Below are 21,036 nucleotides of genomic sequence, written 5' to 3'. Positions count from 1 at the left end.
GCACTGTCTCAGTGGCCAGAGGCAATTCTATCAAATTCACCTGCGACTGCCTTCAGAGACAGATGGCCTCTAAACGTCTGGTACTGATGTGGTGGAGAAGAGATGACCACAGTTGGTGTGGTTGTGTCCAATTATATTGTCTAGCGCCATTTTTAAAGAATGCCCTTCTGCCAAGATGGAAGTCCAAAGATCTGATAAACAAGACCCTAGCCCTCTGCTAGTAGTTTCCAGTCAATGCTAGGGTATGTATCTGTCTGTGGCCCAGAATACCTCTTACTGACGTGTGTGTGTGTGTGTGTTGTTTTTTTTTTCTCAGAAGAAGCTTAGGAAATTTGTTTCTAAAACAAACCATAGAAAATGTCCCTATGTAGGGCCAAACTAGCTTTGGCCTATAAGAAATGTCAAAGTATGTATAGAATAAACTGTCAGAAGAATCTCTATTTAAACAAATCAAGACTGATTAGATCTAAGATAGACTAACGTTAAGGCTAAAACATCCTTTAGAGACCAGGCTGCTCCATCTGGGATTTGCTAGACCCCCTTTTAGCTCAGAAAGAGGCTTTTGGATCTGAATCGGGAAACGTTTTCTATCCAATGGCTCCTCTTCCTCAGATGGAGAAATTGTTTTGTTTGTTTTTTTTTTTGTAAGTGCAGAACTTTTCCAGTTCATAAAAAGATATTATCCTTGGATAATTGTGCATTGGGATAGAGCCCCAAAAATAGATGTTGCTATTTCTAGTGTCCAGAAAACTGGCTTTGCTCTTTGACATGGGTGATCTTAAATATCCTTTTAGATACGGATGAAAGTTTCTTTAAAATGAACCTGGGCATTGGCGGCAAGGTCTTTTTAAATCTCTAATACAGCTACTCATATGGCATATATAAGACCTACACTGAAAAAAGCCCTAGCTGCATAAAATATAAATGTGTGTGTGTGTGTGTGTGTGTATACACACACACATCTAACAGCCGCTGTCCACTGTGCTGCAATTCTCTGCAGCTCCCCGGCACTTGTCTTCAGGCAATGCTTCCTGGTTAGTGGTTTGAAAAACCCCGCCTCCAGAAAGTGCTACTTCTGTCTGAGCTACAGCGCTCAAGAATCAGAGGTAGTGCTTTCTGGAGGTGGGGTTGATGAAACAAAGGAAGGCTCCTTGAGGAAACGTGGGCTACAAAACGGTGCCAATATTCAGCAATCTGCAGGTTTTTGTTTGCTTTATTGCAAGGTGGAGAAAAAAAAGTCTACAAAACATTGCTAATGTAAAGGAACTGATTGGAAAGCATAGGCTTCACATACATGTTGTTTGTCACCCATGTTGTATCGCACGATTTTGTCGCCCTTATGAAACCAGCCTAAAGGTTTGAAAATGTAGGATCGTTAAGGGAAAGGGTGTAGATAGAAATATTACAAAGGCAAGGGCCCAGAACTGTTTCACAATACACTGTCAGAACCGTCCAAGAGAATTGAGCAGTAATGATCCCAAATATCATTTTCTAGCATCACGCCTGAACCCACAGGGCTTTGCACGCCCAAAAACTGCCTTTGAGTAAATCTGTAGTGGGGCCAACCCGCCATGCCCCGTTGTGGCTATACAATCTGATAAACTCCCAGGCGGATACACCAAACCCCTTGTACATGCAAAAATGGTAGGGAGACCTCTTGTGCTCATTCTCAACAGAAAACAAAATCTATACCTTCACCCATAAATCATCTATCAGAAACAGAATTCAAAATCCTCACACAATGGTACAGGGTGCCCTCAACTCCATAAAATGGTGCAGTCTGTATCCCCATGATGTTGGAGATGCAGAAGTGAATAAGGCACAATGTTACACATCTGGGATTGTGCAATCCTGACTAGCTTTTGGTTCGTAGTCTGGCAAATCACACGCAGAGTTACAGACTTCACTCTACCAAAATCTCCTGAACTCTTCTTCCTGCAGCTCAGTTTCCACATACAGACACTCAATGGTACATCTGGTGAACACAGCTTGAGCCTGCATCCCGAGACTGTGGCAAGCGACCTCCCCAATCCACGTTTCCATGTGGCTCAATATCTCCCGAAAGATCATTGAGATGGAGGACCTTACTGCATCCCTCAAAGGAACACCTTAAATATTTCGGGAAAAACTTGGTTTCACTGGATACAGTTCCAAAATTCTCCTGAGTATGAAACTTTATGCAGTCACTAAACCTCCAGAGTTACCCCGTTGCCTCCTGGACACAAAAATACCCTGTCCATACCAGACCCGTCTTCTGCTCAGTCTACCACACTTCTTCCTTAATAAGCTTTGCTTTTTCTTCCCCCTCCTCTCCCCCTCTCTCTCCGGGGAGTCTGCCCTGGAACCAGGAACCCCCTACCCATGATAACGCCCCTCCAACGAAATGCTAAGCTGAGGGCTAATATTGTTAGAAGACGCTAAAACAGATAGGGCTGGGCGCAAGGTTCCTAGAATAGATAATGGCACTTTATAATAACCCGTCAGCAAAAATACGAGTAAATGGGAAGTTGTCCAATCAGGTCCAGATTAGGAACGGCACGAGGCAGGCCTGTCCCCTGTCTCCCTTTCTTTACATCATAGTGATGGAGACCCTGGCCAATGTTCTTAGAACCAACTCTGACATCCGGGGAATGCAGGTGGCCACCAGCAAGCAGAAAGTCGCCCTCTATGCTGACAACCTACTACTCTACATATCAAATCCAAGGATAGCTTTACCCAATATCTTGGAAGAGTTTCGGAGATTCGGCCGCCTTTCCAATTTCAAAGTAAACCTAAATAAATCAGAAATCTTAAATGTTAACATACCCGACAACGAGGAAAGGGACTTGGGGAACACCTTCCCGTTCAGATGGGGGAAAAAATGGGATCAAATATTTAGGCATAACAATTACGTCAGACATAAAGGACCTATTCCAAACAAACTATAAACCACTCCTAGCTAAGCTCGAAAAAGATCTAGAGCAGGGGTCCCCAACCACCGGGCCGCGGACCGGTGCCGGGCCGTTGGATGTTTAGCGCCGGTCCGTAGCACTGCCGTGAAATTTTGCTCTAAACACAAGGCCCGCGGGCCGAATCCGGCCCGCTGCCTTGTGTTTTGTGGCCCGCGGCGTGCGGACGCCGCTCACCACTGAAGCGATTACCAGCGGGGGCGCCGCAGCTCCCCGCTGGTAATCGCGCTAATGCCGGCACACACACTGACGTCTGTGCAGCCAGGATTCTCTTCCCCGAGTCCCCTGCTCATTAGTTCCGCAGGAGAGGACTCGGGGAGGAAGCGTTTCGGGCTGACGTCAGGGCAAGCAGACAGAGAGCGACAGCAGGGAGGAGGTAAGTATATGGGTTGGGGGGCTGCTTACTACTAGGGGGGGCTGCCTATTACTGGGGGGGCTGGTTATTACTGGGGGGGATGCCTATTACTGGGGGAGGACCTGCTTATTACTGGGGGGACCTGCTTATTACTAGGGGTGGGGGCTACTTATTACTGGGGGGGGGGCTGCTTATTACTGGGGGGGGCTGCTTATTACAGGGGGAAGGGGCTGCCTATTACTGGGGGGGCTGCCTATTACTGGGGGGGTTATTACTGGGGGGGGGGCTACTTATTACGGGGGAAGGGGCTGCCTATTACTGGGGGGTGGGGGCTACTTACTACTGGGGGGGCTGCCTATTACTGGGGGAGGACCTGCTTATTACTGGGGGGACCTGCTTATTACTAGGGGTGGGGGCTACTTATTACAGGGGAAGGGGCTGCCTATTACTGGGGGGGCTGCCTATTACTGGGGGGGGGGGTTATTACAGGGGAAGGGGCTGCCTATTACTGAGGGGGTGGGGGCTACTTACTACTGGCGGGGCTGCCTATTACTGGGGGGGCTGCCTATTACTGGGGGAGGACCTGCTTATTACTGGGGGGACCTGCTTATTACTAGGGGTGGGGGCTACTTATTACATGGGAAGGGGCTGCCTATTACTGGGGGGGGGTGCCTATTACTGGGGGGGACTAATTATTACAGGGGAAGGGGCTGCCTATTACTGGGGGGGGCTACTTACTACTGGGGGGGCTGCTTATTACTGGGGAGGCTGCCTATTACTGGGGGGGGGGACTTATTACTGGGGGGGTTGCTTACTGTGGGGGCTACTTATTACAGGGGAAGGGGCTGCTTATTACTGGGGGGCTGCCTATTACTGGGGGACCTGCTTTTTGCTGGGGGGGTTGCTTACTGTGGGGGCTGCTTATTACTGGGGGTGTGTGGGGGCTACTTATTACTGGGGGCGCTGCCTATTACTTGGGGTGGGGGGGCCCTGCCTATTACGGGGGGGTGGACCTGCTTATTACCGGGCGGTGGACCTGCTTATTACAAGGGTGGATGGTGATTACTGTGGGGGCTACTTATTACAGGGGGAGGGGCTGATAATTACTGAGAGGTGGGGGCTGTCTATTACTGAGGGGTGGGCAGATAAATTATATGCTGCCCTATGTGTGCGCTGGGGGGGGGGGTGGATAGACTATATACTGCCCTATGTGTGTACTGCCAGGACATTCTAAATGTCATAATTAAATAAGAATGCACTAAACTCCAACCCCCTTCATAACCCCGCCCCATATAACCAAAGCCCCGCCCATGTTCCGCCCAACCCTGCCGGGCCTTGTAAAAATGGTCTTGCTGGAAGCCGGTCCCCGGTGCCAAAAAGGTTGGGGACCACTGATCTAGAGGAATGGCGGACGGTATCCCTCTCCTGGTTTGGTAGGATCAGTTCCATAAAAATGAATGTCCTTCTTAGGCTGTTATACGTCCTCCAAACCATTCCCATCAGACTCCCAGGGGCTTACTTAAGTAAAATAAGGAAAATAATAATGAGATTCATCTGGGGCGACAAAAGACCGAGACGCAGCTGGAGGGCCCTGACTGGCCCTAGGGAGGGTGGAGGAATGGGGATACCCAATATCTCACTCTACCACAAGGCCTCACTGACCAGAAGAGTACTGGAACTAGTACGGAGTAGATCTCAGAAACTCTGGGCGTCAGCAGAACAAGATTCAGCCCCCTATAGAAGATACGGCCTATTATGGATCTCAGGAAATGGGAAACATTTATAGAAGAGTTATTGACAGCATGGGTGGGACCTGCGACCAAGGCAGGTTTGATAAAGAGGCCAGGACCACTGACCCCACTGGTGGGAAATATAGATATTCCAACATTTTACAATGGCTCCCCGATGGTAACCTTTTGGCGAGTGACCAGGCAGAGGAAATCCCTAGAATCAAAAACATGCTTGGGGGAAGCAACATAAAAACACTAGGAGAGATCCTAGAAGGCAGGGACACACCAGCTGGAGCATGGTTCCAATACCTCCAAATATGCCACTACATTAGGACACTAGGGGGACCGGCATCAATAGGAACAGGCATGATATCCTTTGAAAACAAATTCATACTTAACAAAACAGTAAAGGGCAGGGTGTCAAAGCTATATCATTTCTTGCTAGCAGAGAATAACCAAAGAAACAGAGCTGTGCTGGAAAGAGAGTGGGAAAAGGAGCTCGGATGCTCACCCCCCGAGGAGTCATGGAGGAGAGCCTACATTCTAACACATAAAATTACCATCTCGAGTAAATTACAGGAACTAAACTATAAGATCCTGACAAGGTGGTACAGAACCCCGCGGGGCTTGCCAGAGCCTTCCCACAATATCCAGATGTCTGCTGGAGATGCTTAAAAGAGAAAGGTACTTTCATCCATATTTGGTGGTCGTGTCCGATGATCTGCCTCCTCTGGCAAGAGGTTGGCGAGCTCTACTCATGGGTGAGTAGACAGAATATAAAATTGACCCCGGAATTAGCGCTACTGTCGATGTTCCCTGGTCCTTTGACACAAGTCAAAAAATCACTACTACGATTTTTTGTCATAGCTGTGCGCCAAATAATTCCTAGGAAATGGAAATCCCCATCGCCCCCCACAAGGGTGATGTGGATCGAAGCATTAGATAACATCCAACACAATGAAGAAATATGTGCAAGGGACGAGATGAGGCATAGCAACTATCTGACAACTTGGTCCATGTGGATCATGCTCCGTAACACACCAGAGAGGTCAACATGGGTTACAAGTGGCACCACTCCCCACAGACAAACTCAATCAGCCCGCCAAAATTAAGTCTCAAAACACTTGATGGTTACTCCAATGGTTAACAAGTCGGACCCCCCTGTCCCCTACCCCTCCCCCCCACCCTCCTTATCCTTCCTTCTTTCCCTTTTTTTCTATTCCTCTCCTTTCTCTAATTCTATATAACAACTGCTGTTATTTTCATAGATAGTTAAAACCAAGAAAACCATACCAAGACAAGTTTGTTCATTTATTCGGTTTAAGGTCTTGGTACACAAAGTTGACATAAAATAGTAACGTGATATCATCTGACAATATTTGGTGACATTAAATGTTAAATGCATAATTTTCTAAAAATAAAAACACATTTTGAACCATAATATTGTTAGAAGGGTCATATTCTCCCCCACCTATGTTGTATCCCTATTTCTCCCTCCATCACTATACACATACGGTGACTATTGTTGGATCTTTTATTATGTTTTTAGCCCTTCGTACTGCGCTGTATGTATTTAAGATGCCAACGTAAGAATATGTGAAAATGACAAAGAAATTTTAAAAAAATGGATTCTGGAAACTAAGGAAGTATGTGTAAAATTTGGAGTTCTGGTTATCTCCTCGAGAAAGTGTGTTTCCCTACGTATACATCAGGTGCTAGAGGATAAGCACTAGAAAAGAAGGTTATAGTCCTTTCAGAAAAGAGAGTTCTCATTCCTATAAGCCCAGAAGAACAAGGGGAGAATTTCTTTTCTACCCCTTTTCTTAGAAAATCAGATGGTTCCCTTCGGGCCATTCTAAATCTATAAGGTCTAAATTGCCTTCTGAAATGTTAAAAAAAAAATCTATAGTCGGAAGCACTACAGTAAAACTGCTCTTTCCAAATTGTGTTCTCAGTCCTGGATCTCAAGGATGTGTATTACCACATTCCAATACACAAAGATCACCAGAAATGTGAGTATGGCAGTAGTCTTGTAAGGAAAATGATTCCATCTTCAGTTCCAAGCTCTCCCCTTCTGGTCTTACCGTGGCCCCACGAGTCTTTTCAAAAATAGTAGCAGAGTTTGTAGCACAAGTTAAATTTTATACCATGCCATGACAATTTGCTACTGGTAGGGAAAACGGAGTGAGACCACTTTCACGCATGCCGAGATTTTAGCGCTCTTTTTGGAAGGCAGTTTCCTGCCTCTTGACAGTGGGTTTTAATGCACACCATCATTCTGATAGGTGATGAGGTGTGAATTCTTGTAAAATAGAGCATACATCGTTAAAATATCACGGTGCTAGAATGTGCATGTGGGAGCGTTAAACTGCGATTAATTGCAGTCGAAAACCGCACAGGTAAGAGTGACCTAAGAGGTCCGATTTAGCAGTTTCTCACATATCTTCAATCCTGGAGAAAATAGGCAGGATTTTAATTAAAATGCAAACCCCTTCCTGTAAAATGGCAAGTATTTGGGGGGATAGTTCATGGTCCCTGCGCTCAAACGCGTTTGTTACCAGAGGAGAAAGTAGAAAGAAAGAATCCTTGTATTTAGAAAGACAAAATAATTGTTCCTACTGGTAATTTGATTATCCAGAACGCAAACCTGCACCCTTTATTTTAGTATTGTGTTCAGGAGGTGCAGTAGAAAAAAAAGGGAATGTGTTTAACCCCTTACTGACCAAGCCTATTTGCGTCTTAGGCCGCCTGCTCACGGGTGGGTCAGATTCCACATGCCCTGGCAGCAGCAACGTCCACGCATACCCACTTTCTTTTTGCTTCATCGGTACTGTGGATGGTCCGCACGGCTTTCCGTCGGGCACGCGCAGTACAGATTTTTTGTTCTAAACTCCAGCCCTGTCAATTATGGAAGGTCTGCAGATCAGCCGTCTTCCGTTGACTCCAATGGAAGCCATCCGTGCGGAATCCGCGCAAAAATGGAGTATGCTACGATTTTTCCTTTGTGAATGGAAACCACAATTGGTTTCCGCTCGTGTTCAGGAAGAATCACATTTCCATAACATGCTATGGATGGTATTTGCTGCAGAAACCCAGAAACGGATGTCTGCTGTGTGCAGGCGGCCTAAATGACCAGGCTAAATTTTCGAAATCTGAAGTGTCACTTTAACATAGAATAACTCCGTAAAGGTTTTGCATATCCCAGTGATTCTGGCATTTTTTTGCCACATATTGTACTACATTTAGGTGGAAAAAATGGACCGATAGAATTTGTGTATATTTATCAAAAGCGCCAGAATTGGAAAAGTTTTGAAAAAAATTGTCATTTTTTTGCACATTTTCAACTGGAATGTGTCAAATATGTGCAAACATTGTACAAATTTTTGATTATATATATATATATATTTTGATCTTCAATTCTAGAAGCACATTTGAAAAAACATTTAGAAGATGTACAAATTTTAACATTAACATATATACTCGAGTATAAGCCGACCTGAATTTAACCCGAGCCACCTAAGTTTACCACAAAAACTTGGAAAACTTAGGTGCCTCGAGTATAAGCCAGCATCCCCCGCAGTGATTTTCAAGGAAGGGCTTTAAATATAAGCCCTTCCCTGAAAATCATCCCTTGTTGTAGTAAAAAATAAAAAAAAAATCTATACTTACCTTTCCGCCACTGCTCGACTCAGGCGCGTCTAGCCACTTGGGTCCCCTCACTGCAATGAAGTTCTTTCAGCAGGCGGGGATTTAACATCCCCGCCTGCTGAAAGGGCTGCGTCTGATTGGCTAAGCACTCAACCAATCATTAAATGACAGCTGAGTGCTGCCTATGATTGGTCACAGCTCTCAGCCATTCATTAAATGACAGCTGAGCGCTGCCTGTGATTGGTCACAGCGCTCAGCCATTCAATGAATGGCCGAGTGCTGCCTGTGATTGGCTGAGTGCTGTGACCAATCACAGGCAGCACTCAGCTGTCATTTTAAATCCCCGCCTACTGAAAGAACTTCATTACAGTGACGGGACCCAAGCGGCTAGACGCTCCGAGCCCTCGGCAGAAGCGGAGAGGTAAATATAGATTTTTTTTAAACATTTTTGGGACCCTAACTTGAGTATAAGCCAAGGGGGGCTTTTTCAGCATAAAAAATGTGCTGAAAAAGTCAGCTTATATTCGAGTATATACAGTAATTAAAATTTTGAAGAACGTTATGTTTTCCTACACAACGCCAACATTGCAAAGACTCATAGTTGTCAGGATGATCGATACCCCCACATATCAGCCCATTTTAAAAACTACACCCCTTAATGTATTCACTGAGGGGTATCATGGGTATTTTGACCCCACAGTTTTTTTCAGGAGTTAATGCAATTTAGATAAAAAATACAATTTCATATTTTTGCAAATATGTCGTTTTAAAGACAGGATTTTTTTCTATAGTGCACATTAAAATGAAGGCATGCACCCCAAAATACATACCCCTGTTTGTACTGTGTTCATAAACATACACATTGTAGCCCTAATCTTGTGTCTGTGTGCACAACGGGGGCCAAAAACTGAAGGAGCAGCCGAAATTTTGCTTGTAGGTGCTTCGCAACGCCCATTGTTTTCAATGGAGCCGACGGCAGCATCGCACAACATGTGAGGTGCACACTAGTGCGATGTGATGTTTCCCACTGAAGACAATGCGAAACACTCCACGATCCTCCGCTGTGGCTGACAGCTGCGGCACAGGATCGCTACCTTTCCGAAGTGATGTGGTTTTCATATAAAAACATCTCACATCAGTGGGAAAATTGCATGTTGGCGAGCGCGCTATCGGCCTGATGTTGGACTCACCCATGTGAAGTTAGCTGTCAGCCCCGCCAGAGGATCGCAACTATACTGAAGTGATGGGCGTTGTTTTTGACACAAAAACTCCTCGCATCCACGGATACATCGCACGTTTACGCGCACGATAACAGGCCTAGTTTCACGGCCGATATCGCGCTTGGCCGAGTGAAACTACCCTTAGACCCCTACTCTTGTCTGTCCATCGTAACACAATGAGGAGGGTGGGGGCTTTAAACCTTTCTCTGTGTTCCTGTCCTATCAGAAGGAGGTGATCTCAGGTGGTGCTTTTGTGGTGACTTCCTGAAAACCGGATTACCGGTAAATCTAATCTACCTTTTTTTTTTTTTTTGCTGGGAGTTACAGAGAAAAAAAACTCTTTCACTATTGCTTTTTTGCAATTTTTTTTAATGGCATTCACAATTCAGTATAAATATTATGTTAATTTATTCTACTAGATATTCGCTACGTGAACGTAAAATGGTTGTTAATGTGTTAAGAACTGTTCTCCGTCCACGGCTTGGTCTTCCATGTTCTGGGGACATGACAACAGTCAAACTGGTAAGCATTTGATATGGATGTCGCTCTGCACGCCTGACTCACCTTAGCGGTGGTGTTGGCAAAGCACAACAGTGCCGCTAGACCTTACATAGGAACTTTGACCTGACCTGACGGGTCACTCAATGTATCCAATGCAAATGTTATGATTTTATGGTTCAAAAAGGATTTTATTATTCTGCCATGCATGTATAATATACACAATGTTACTTTGGTGAAGTAAGTAGATAAACAACATAACACTGTACAAACATTCTTTATCTTTGTTATACTTAGTTTGGTTTCTTGTCGTAAGGCAGTTTATTTTATGTAATGAAACATTCCTAAACTTTTAAACATCTCCGAAATATCTAACTCTGACACTACGGTTAATTGTATTCTTTTAGTAAACTGATTATATCATGTCGACATGTTTAGGAGCCGGAAGTCTAGTAAAGCGGGGAAAAGAAAGGAAAGATGGGAAGAGAGCAAGTAATGCGGGAGGGGGGGCCGGTCTATACCTCTTAAAAATGAGTGTGTGTGGTTGGTAGATTTTTGTTTCAAGCAACATGTTGGTCATATATATGGTCTGTTCCCATTCCTGTTCGGGAGGGCCCCAGATTCTACCCAATTAGTTAGATCAGAGGAGAGTCGGAATTGGTTCCATATCATCCAGGTCGTGGTAAATTTTTCATATCTTAATTAATCCCTGGAAATGTTATGATATTACGGCAGTGGTGAGGATGTCACAAATCTAATGACACCAAAATCATCCACCAAAGGTCACACAAAGGGGTCAAAGTGCGATGCAAGAAAAAGCCTAGGCGCTTTTATATTAAATGAGTGATTATGATAACACCAAATGTATAGAGGTTTCTTTATGTTCTACCACTTTTGCGCAATATAAACACTTTTTTTTTTTTAACAAAAATCCCTTTTGTGCGGCGGCACATTCCTGGACCACAGACTTTTTATTTCTCAGTCGACTCAGGCCTGCTTTTTGTGGGACAACTTGTAGTTTTTATTGGTACCATTTTGAGGTACCTACAATTTTTTAAATTCTTTTTATTCCTGTTTTGGGGAAGCAAGATGATCAGAAAATGGCTACTTTGGATTTTTCCTTATTTTCGTAGAATTTTCTGCGCCTGATATATAATATTTCATAGTAGGGGTTAAACCAAGATGCAAAAAAATTAGGATGGCGCTCCTGAAATTTCAGCCAAATACAATTAACCCGTGGTGTGCTTTAAAGGTAATGAAACACACTTACCCGGTGTATAGCGGAGACCCTTAAGTAAAGATCCCCACTAACACCTCAAATTCAGATAAGCCTGTAAAGCAATCCTCCGGAGGTCCCGTGATATCCTGCTGGGCTAGACAGTAGGAGAGCTATGCGAATCCTCCGTCTCTCTAACTAGAGAGCCGCTAAGAAGACGTTTGTATGGATAAATATGGGTTTCGCGCTCCTTAGGACATATACACTCTGGTCTGTGGTTAATATTCCCAATTCCGTTTATTTTGCGCTCCTTAGGACATATACACTCCGGTCCGTGGTTAATATTCCCAATTCCATTTATTGCTTCCGTTTATTGCTGTACAGCAATAAACGGAATTGGGAATATTAACCACGGACCGGAGTGTATATGTCCTAAGGAGCGCGAAACCCATATTTATCCATACAAACTTCATAGTAGGGGTTGTTAGAGAAATGGCAATGCCAATTATGTGTTTAAGGCTTTTTCCTGGCTCTTTTATTTTTTTCAATATGTAAATCCTTGTGTAAGGTGAAAAAGTTTTTAAATGTATCAACCTCGTTCATGCGTAAATACTTTGCGCTGAGGTGTTTTTGCGCATACTGATGTATGCCCTACTTCAAATAGTTACACAATAATCCCTGTAGGTAGGGCTGCACTGAGATAAGGCTTCAGTGACTTCTAGTAACCCTCCGGTCATATGACAGCGGAGGAGAGCTCCACGTGATATTACTCCGTCAGTGCGGCCTGACCTCTGAGCTCCTCTAGTGCGAGGAGAATGAGAGAGCGGATCTGATTGGTTGCTATGGTTTCCTCCGCTCGGCTGACACGCGGCCGCAGCTGTCCGTTGTCAATAAAGCTATTCTGACTGCCTACGTCGTGCCGACGTCACTCTTCCGGCGCAGTCACGTGCGACAGGTAAACATATCGCTACAAGCTCGGCTGTTCCGGCTCTCTGGCGGCGGCGCGCTGTATGGTGGCGCCCCAGCACGAGGGTGATGCTGCGGCGGCCGCGGAGCAGGAGGACGACGACGACTACTTCTACGACGATGATGACGACGAGCCGCTGCTGCTGATGACGACCTCGGTGATGCTCCCGCAGAAAACCGCGCCGGTCACCGCCGAGCAGAATGTGCTGCAGACGTTTTTCTCCCACCTCGGGCACTTCTCCTATGACAAGGCCAAGGACAACGTGGAGCGGGAGAAGGAGGCCAACAAGACCGCCGGAGCCTCGTGGTCCTCCATGCTGGCGGCTCTGGCGCACCTGGCGGCCGCGGAGAAGGCGTATCACAGCATGAGCTTCCTGGGGCAGAAGCAGGGTGAGGGCAGCGCTGGTGGCAGAATGGGGTATTAATGATCGGTGGCGTCTGTGACCCTGTGGGAACAAGGGGGTCCTGGATACGTCATGTGATCACACGCACCGCTGCTTCGGTCATGGCAGTGCGACTCCTGGAGGTGGCGGAGTGTTGGTGCGCTAGTATCTGCACAGTCCCAGCAGTGTCTGGCTGTCTCCACAGGGGGTGTCAGGATCCTGTTGTCATGGTCACCGGGGTCCCAAAGTGATCCTGGTAATAGGAGGTAGCTGCATTTCATGGGACACCTTTAGGATAGGTTTACACAGGGCAAAACTACAGCGGAACGTCCGAATCTGAGACGGAGTCAGAAGACACATGGCTGGTGCGAATTTTGGCTGGAAATCGACTAAATACCCACAGCTGATCCGTGGTCAAAATCTGCATCAGCGATGTGGCTTCTGACTCGGTTTTGGATGCGGACGTTCCGCTGTATTTCTGCCCCCTGTAGACGTACCCTAAAGGGGTTTTCCAGGGAAATCCTATTGCTCTATCCTCGGGATACGTCCCCAATAGTTGCTTGGCTGAGCTCCACCGCACCACTCAGGCCTCCCGACACAGGGGATCGCTGTGGAAGCTACTGCTCCAACCAATGTTGTGGACGGCACTTGTAATTGCAGGTGCAGCCCCTATTGACTTTAACCCTTTCCAATCCACTGTCTGACCTCTGAAGACATTATGATTTAAGGCTGTACAGTTCCGATGTCGGAAGACGTCTGTCAGGGTTCTCTTGCTGTATATTGCCAGCCTCTCTGCTGTCCGAGTCTATCCAATGTGTCACCTCATGCCGTACTGACTTTAGCCAGCAGAGAGCGCCATTGTATAATGGCAAAAAAAGAGTAAGCCCCCTAGGAAAACCAGGATACAAATTGGATTGGAAGGGGTTAATGACGGTTGCACCTGCTCCAAATGCCGTGTGCAGTGACGCTGACAGCAGGCACCCAATCAGCTGGTCGGCTGGGGTCCCGAGCGGTGGACCCCAGCTGATAAACTATTGGTTATTATTCTGAGGATAGGTAATCGACAGTATTTTCCTGGAAAACCCATTAAAGTGATAGTGGATAACTTGCTGATCAGTGGGGGTTGCACTACTCAGACCCCCATCGATCTTGAGACCCTTGTGTCCCGTTCTCGTGTCACTAGGGGGGGTTTCTCCTTCCCCTGCAGTGACGTCACTCGGAATGGAGTGCTGGAATGAGCACGTTGGTTGTCGGTGCACCATCCACTTCAGTGGGAGTGATGGAAATACCTGAGCAGCTGTAATACCTTCATGCCACACTGGCCCTAAAGGGGTTGTGCCACTTGTATGTAGAGGTTTGGCTGCAGGAAACTTGTACCCAGATCTGTACTACAGGCCGAGCCCCATAGAAGTGAATGGGCCTAGGCCTACAATACCGGCCTGTTTCACGGTCTGCTTCCTGCAGCTAAAGGGCTAGAAGTGGAGACCACCCCTATAAGGGCAGCATATTCTACCCCTAAGCGTGTGAGGGGAATTATCCAAAAAATAAAACCTTACTAGTTCAGGGAAAAAAAACCCAATTCTGCTTCAGCATTCAGTGATGGCAGCCATACTATACAGACCTTTCAGTAGTGCCGTCCTTATATAGAATACATATATGTATGTCAGATGTGCTAAAATGGCTCCGACTTGATACCACAACACGGTGTACTCTGCTATGGAGGGCGCCTGTTGTATGTGGGCTGTGCCAGGCGAATAGTGTCTGGTATATATGATCTCCATAATGACTGGAGGCTTCTTTAACCCCTGATAGTATAGTACTATGGAACTGCATGTGGCTACATTTCATTGTCCCGCCAAGGTCATTCGGCTCCAACTAGTGTCCTGTCTCTTGCAGGTGGTCAGTCGTTCTTCAGCAGAAAGGACTCTATCAGAACGAATTATACCTCATTGTACAATGAACTGAAGAAAGTCGTCACAACTGGTAGAAATGCCACTGGCGGGACCGCTCCTCACCTGGAAGAACTGCTCTCGCATCTCTCAGAACAGCTCTGCTACTTTATTCAGGCTCGGATGGAGATTGCAGACTTCTATGAGAAAATGTACACACTGAGCAGTCAGAAGTTTGTCAACACCGAGGAACTTGTGAACATCTTGGAGGCCATCTTAAAGAAGTACAACTCAAGGTAGGCAGTACTTTCTCATACCAAACCCTCATCCTTTTTTCTCTGCTACCACTGTATACCGCTTGCAAAAATGGGGTAAACCAAGGTATATTTGGGAAGTATCTTAATACTCAAAACTTTAAAGACAATGTAAGAAGTACTTGATGATTCCATCATTCCTCCTCTTCCGTATGCAGGAACCCAAATGTTGCTGATGAACCTCTCATAAAACCTGTCTGGGGTCTGTGTATCCAGTCGGAAGTCTTGCAGTAATGTTTTAAAGTTTATTTAGCGCTTTGTTTCACATTTATAATACTTTTTCGTAGCTTTGAATTCTTTTAAGGCAGTTTTCCCATCTCTTAAAGTGATCATGTATCACAAAGACTTTATGATTAATGGTATCCATTCCCGGGATCAGTTGGGGTCAGAGGTTGAAGTGGCTGCATTGCTGATGAGCACAGTGGTCCCTTTACTACCCCCACTCCTTGCACAGTTGTGTTACTGGTGAGCTGGGAACTGCAACCAGCCCCATTCACTTGAATGGAGAGATGCTGCAGCTTAACTGCACAGCGAGTGGCCAAGAACACCGCTCCTGTATGAAGGGGCCTCTGCAGCTTCTCCGTTGTCAGGAGAGGGTCACTTTGAGATGGGAATACCCCTTTAACTTCCGCTCCAAATCATAGAGAAATGCTATTGAAGTTAGTAGAATGCTATCGGTGGAATTTCGGCCACTAAATGTGCCTACGTATTCAGAGAACTGCAAGGAGTCTTAACCCTTTCCAATCCACTGTCTGACATATAAAAACATTCTGATTGAAGGCTGTACAGCTCCGATGTCGGAGGATGTCCGACAGGGTGGTATTACTGTAAATTACTGGCCGCTCTGTTGTCTTGGGCCTCTCTGGCATGTCATATACTGCAGTACTGGCTGTAGCCAGCAGATGGCACCATTGTATAATGGCATAAAGAGAAAGCCCCCTAGGAAACCCTGAATCCAAAAATAGATTGCAAAGGGTTAAACTTGCATGGCTGACCTGCTGTAGTATTTAATGGCACCCACAGAAATGGGGATATTAAGAAATGTACTCTTATCAAAGTACTTCTCCAGTGTCTTCTTAGAAATTTTAGGTTTATCATTGGCAACATTTGCCTATTAGAGGACTGTAGATGCAGCAGTTCTCTCATGTATTTGGGTTTTGGCTTCATTCCCTCTTGTATGCATCCTGAGTTCTCCTTGGAGTAATTCGTACATCTTTTTCCTTGTTTTGGTTTGTAGGTTCCATCATCCTATATTATCTCCTCTAGAAAATGGTTTCCAGCTTGAAGTTGATGTTCTTGTACATCTTTTGAAAGCCCAGAGCCTGGTATTTGAGTGGAAGTTCCTGCTGTCTCTAGTAAACTTGCACAATGCACATACTAAGCTTCAAAGTTGGGGTCAGATATTTGAAAAGCAAAAAGAGACCAAAAAACACCTTTTTGGGGGACAATCTCAGAAGGCGGTGCAGCCTCCACATCTCTTCTCATGGCTCCTTAAATTTAAGAATATCCTGCTTGCCAAGTTCAGCTTCTATTTCCACGAAGCGCTAAGCCGACAGACCTCGGAGATGAAGACGCTCACAGCTAAAACGAATCCAGATTACTTTGGAAAAATATCCAGCTTCATTAGAAAATACGATGCCGTAAACGTTTCCTTAATTTTTGACAACCGAGGATCAGAAAGTTTTCAGGGTCATGGCTACCATCACCCCGATTCCTACAGAGAAGCCCCTAAAGGGGTCGACCAATATCCTGCGGTAGTATCGCTACCATTTGAGCGACCTGCTGTTCACTGGCCAAACGTTATAATGATAATGACTGAAAAGAGCGCAGATCTAAATACTCTAGAGAAGGTTGTTCACTTCTATGACGAGAAAGTGCAAAGCACATATTTTCTGACACGACCTGAGCCACATTTTACCATTGTGATCATTTTTGATTCAAAGAAATCAGAGAGAGACTCTCACTTTGTATCTTTTCTAAATGAGCTTTCTCAGTCTCTCAAGACCTCCAGAGTATATGCAAGCTTAAAGCCCGGCTCAAAAAGCTAAAACTAGCAGTTCAAGTCAGAGTCCAGTCTAGTATTGTAAAAAGCTAAATTGAAATCCATAGTGACACCTCATTTATTAAACCGGTTTTGCGGCTCTAAACTATTGATGGCCTATACTCAGAATAAAGGCCCTCTTATACGCAAAAAATCTTTCAAATGACTGATAGATTGAAAAATGCAGCGGTCTATTTGCATAGTGTTAATGACCATTAACACTTTATCATCTTCATTTGCATGTAGAAGGGCCCTTCATTTTTAGCTGTTTGCAGAGCCCAGCATGTGATTATGCTGGGCTCTGGAATGGCATGGAATGTGCCATTGTTCTCTCCTGGCTTGTATAAACATGCCATGAAGATAACAGCCTGTGGTCTATTGAGCTAAATGTGTTTGTGTGTGCAGTCGCTGAATGATGGATTTTAAGTTCACCTAAAAATCATCGTTCAAACGAAAAGCCTGCGTTTACATGTAACGATTATCACTCATTTTCGATCGTTTGAACGAATTCTAAGCGATAATCGTTGTGTGAATGGGCCTTAAGTCATCAATAGTTGACTAACACTCCGCCACCTGAGATCCTCTATCAGCTGTTCACTGTAACGGTGCACTACTGTGTGCTGTAAATCTACAGGTCTGTATAGTGGCCCACAATTGTACTGCAGGCACAGCTCACATTCAAGTGGATGGGATCTGTGCCTATACTACTATGCCGAGCTGCTGAACACTGTACGGCTCTGTATGTTTTGGGCACAAAGCAGCTCCAGTGATCGGTAGGGATCCCAGGTGGCAGACCCCATTAATTAACTACTGATTACCATTCTGAGTATAGGTCATAAATAGTTTACAGATGTAAAGCCGCTTTAACGTTATCTGGGAAAACACGTTCAAGAATTTGTAGCAGCTTCTTCCTTCCTCCTGTTACTGAAAAATAACATGCACATTCTTCCAAGTTGGCTGCATGTCAGTGACGGTCTGTTTGGCTAATGGCTATTATGATGCCAGGGGCCACCGTTAACACAGTACCTATAGGAAGAGGAATATTTATTAAGGTGTATGTTAAAAATTACATTAATTTGTGCCTTTCCATATAAGTTCCAAGCCTAGCTTCAGCGGTGTGCTCGAGGGGTTTACTTTACTTTTATACAGTCGTCCTTTCTCAATGCTTCCTTCAGAAAGGGCTGCTCATTATTTCCTACGTTCTCGTGGTAGACTTATGAAGCCCTGCAAAATGCAATAGTCCATCCAAAGAGACCTGTACATTCACAATACTCCCTGATATGGTATTGAGGGTTTTATGGCTCAGTGTATTGTCATGTAATACAGTGTCTGTACTCCACCACGACGAGGGTAACGAATAATCGGTAAGCTGGCTGCCATTGTGGTAGAAATCAGTGACCCATTTGCAGCGACTTAACCGGAACATTATTGTATGTGATGCCACATTTCAGCAAAGCATGATTTCAGTTTTTTTTTTCTTGAGTTTAACTGTATCAGCAGTGGCTTAGTTATGAGACATTGCAGCTTTCTATTACATGCTGACATGTCAGGTGTGGTTACCTCCAGCCCTGTACACCCACATGTCTGATGGGGAATCGTCCTGTATTGTTTTACCTCTCCACGGCTATGGAGGTGCTACGCCTGTACAGATCTTGCCTGGAGGTAAACTATTTGCTTGTCCTGCGACGTGTGAGTGGAAGGAGCAGGAGGTAGTTACCCCTTTAACCCCTGCAGTGGCAGGTTTATTATTACCATGTCAGCGCACCAAGCCCTGGAGATTTTCATGTGGAAATTCAAAGTGGCAAACGTGTGCATTGGGCACAATAACTGAGTCCTGGCCAGCATTTCAGCACTAGTGCTGTCCACGGAAATCTTCCGGGGTTTAACTGCATGGTCAGTGCAGCAAGCCCTGGAAATTTTCCAGGCGTGCCACTAAAGGGGTTAAATGTCCTCTCCAGTCAAAGTTGGCTGAGTGTTCTAGTGTGACAAGCTGAAGCACAATCTGAGTATCAGTACCGGAGCAGCAGGAGAATCTTTCTGCCATTCCTAGAAACTCCAATAACTTACTGTACTCAGCCAGTATTGTAGAACTTGGTTTCCACACACTTCTACTGACTACTACTGGTAGCTGCTATCTCGGTGCAGGAAACTCGGTCTCTTAATTTATATATTTATGTTTTTGTGACAACTCTGTGAAAACAAAGTTGTGGCCTTAGTTGGGCGTCTAAATAAAATAGATTCTTTTCCAACAAATACTGTATATTTTTACATGACTTTGAAAGCAATTGTATTGGATTTGATTCTAGGACTACAACTAATGACAGCTTTTTAAGATCTGTTGCTTTTTACATTTTGATAATGTTCATGTGAAATATACATTGTTGCAATATGTTAAAAATGGAACGGGTATCAATAACTGCACTAATGAGGGGTTTAAGTTACTATATGCTGCTCAATTAAAATTGGTTTGCAAACGTATACGGTTCCATATTCTTTATTTTAAGGCCCCTGCTCTTCACTCTGATTCCGGTCTTCAACAGCGTGTCTATGCTTAATCAGTAAAGCTCCGTTTAGCAGTGCCTACAAGAGCTTCCAAAAACTCTTCTCCTCAGGCCTCATTCACACGCGTGGACTTTCTGTCCATATTAAGTGCGTAATACTGGCAGCATAAACTCCATTGTTTTGCATTGGGGTATTAAACATGCGTTTTTGGGTTAGTAAAACACTCATTCAAGTATATGGGTGCACAAAATACGCAGTGAATGCCAATGTTGCATGCATATTCGCAGTTTTGTTTTTTACGCTGGTTGCTAGAAGACATTACTGGAAAGGGGGGGGGGGAAACAGGAACTGTAGAGGTCTGCAAAGCTGAGGAGCAGTAAATCTATCTGTCAGTTGCACTTACCCAGTGGTAGACCATACTAGTAGTGGCCTATAGAGCCATGGGAATAATCTTGTCATGGATGTCTTGCACATCTCTCTTCTGCTTGGTCATACTCCACCCCTGCGATACAAGGGAATGTATCGCCTATATATTTTTTAAAACTAATTAAAACCAGCTAATGAGGTGTGGTGTTTTTTTTTCTTTTTTTCTTTTCTTCCCCCTATGGCATGACTTCTATAGGGGACTGTTCCTGGCATGCTCTGTAACTTGTGCAGGGAAGAGAGTAGGTAAGCTGTGATCACGTATTGTGAATGGTGGATCCTGTGTTACCTTTCATTGTAGTTCTGCCTCTGACTGCTGAAAAGTTTTCTTTACAAAATTGGAAATGTTGGAGTATTATCGGGCTTAGTGGGCAGTGTAAAAACTGCATCATGATGTCGAGAATTAAGAAGCATAAATTCTTAAAGAATGTTTGCATAAATCAAGTTTTTATAGTAATTAAAAAAAAAAATATATATATATATATATATGCTTTCCCCCCCCCCCCCCTCTTTAAACCTAAATATCAAACACCATCATTTCCCTCCCCCTCAATTCTCTTACACATTTCCACTGACCGAAATAGGCAAGTTCAGCAAGAGAGGTTGGTGTTTAGATCCGTATCTCCCTTCTGCACTGCAGAGCAAATGTTTGTATAGTCAAACTGGCTTTGAGTCTCTGGTGTATATTCCTCCATCCATATCCTTTTGAAAGGGCAGCCTTTAGAATTCTGAGGGAGGTTCAGAAATGTTTGTTATCCTGGCCATCCCTTTTAGGTAGCCATTAGGTTTCCCATTTATTACATTAGAGTACTGAGACGGATGCAGAGCTGACATACATAGGTGAGGTTATAACCAGTCATATCCAGTACCACATATCTCTTGCCTAGTTCATCTCTAAGGTGT

The 21,036-nt window shown here is 44.9% G+C and overlaps 1 protein-coding gene across 1 annotated transcript; it reads left to right on the top strand.

The window, feature by feature from the left end:
- The first annotated feature begins 12,560 nt into the window (after positions 1–12,560).
- On the top strand, positions 12,561–19,686 carry KICS2 (KICSTOR subunit 2). Its single transcript, XM_066591562.1, has 3 exons — positions 12,561–12,971; positions 14,861–15,149; positions 16,405–19,686. The coding sequence occupies exons 1-3, from the start codon at positions 12,626–12,628 to the stop codon at positions 17,213–17,215; spliced, it is 1,446 nt and encodes a 481-aa protein (XP_066447659.1). The 5' UTR covers positions 12,561–12,625; the 3' UTR covers positions 17,216–19,686.
- Positions 19,687–21,036: the final 1,350 nt, after the last annotated feature.

The sequence above is a fragment of the Eleutherodactylus coqui genome, chromosome 2 (genome assembly GCF_035609145.1).
Source record: "Eleutherodactylus coqui strain aEleCoq1 chromosome 2, aEleCoq1.hap1, whole genome shotgun sequence".
NCBI classification, from domain to species: Eukaryota; Metazoa; Chordata; class Amphibia; order Anura; family Eleutherodactylidae; genus Eleutherodactylus; species Eleutherodactylus coqui.
This window is presented reverse-complemented; position numbering and strand designations above follow the sequence as displayed.

Excerpts from the sequence above, each read along its gene's own strand:
- KICS2 (XM_066591562.1), top strand. The coding sequence starts at position 12,626 with ATGGTGGCGCCCCAGCACGAGGGTGATGCTGCGGCGGCCGCGGAGCAG. Across the intron at positions 12,972-14,860 it reads CTTCCTGGGGCAGAAGCAGG|GTGGTCAGTCGTTCTTCAGC; the intron begins GTGAGGGCAGCG and ends TGTCTCTTGCAG. Across the intron at positions 15,150-16,404 it reads TTAAAGAAGTACAACTCAAG|GTTCCATCATCCTATATTAT; the intron begins GTAGGCAGTACT and ends TTTGGTTTGTAG.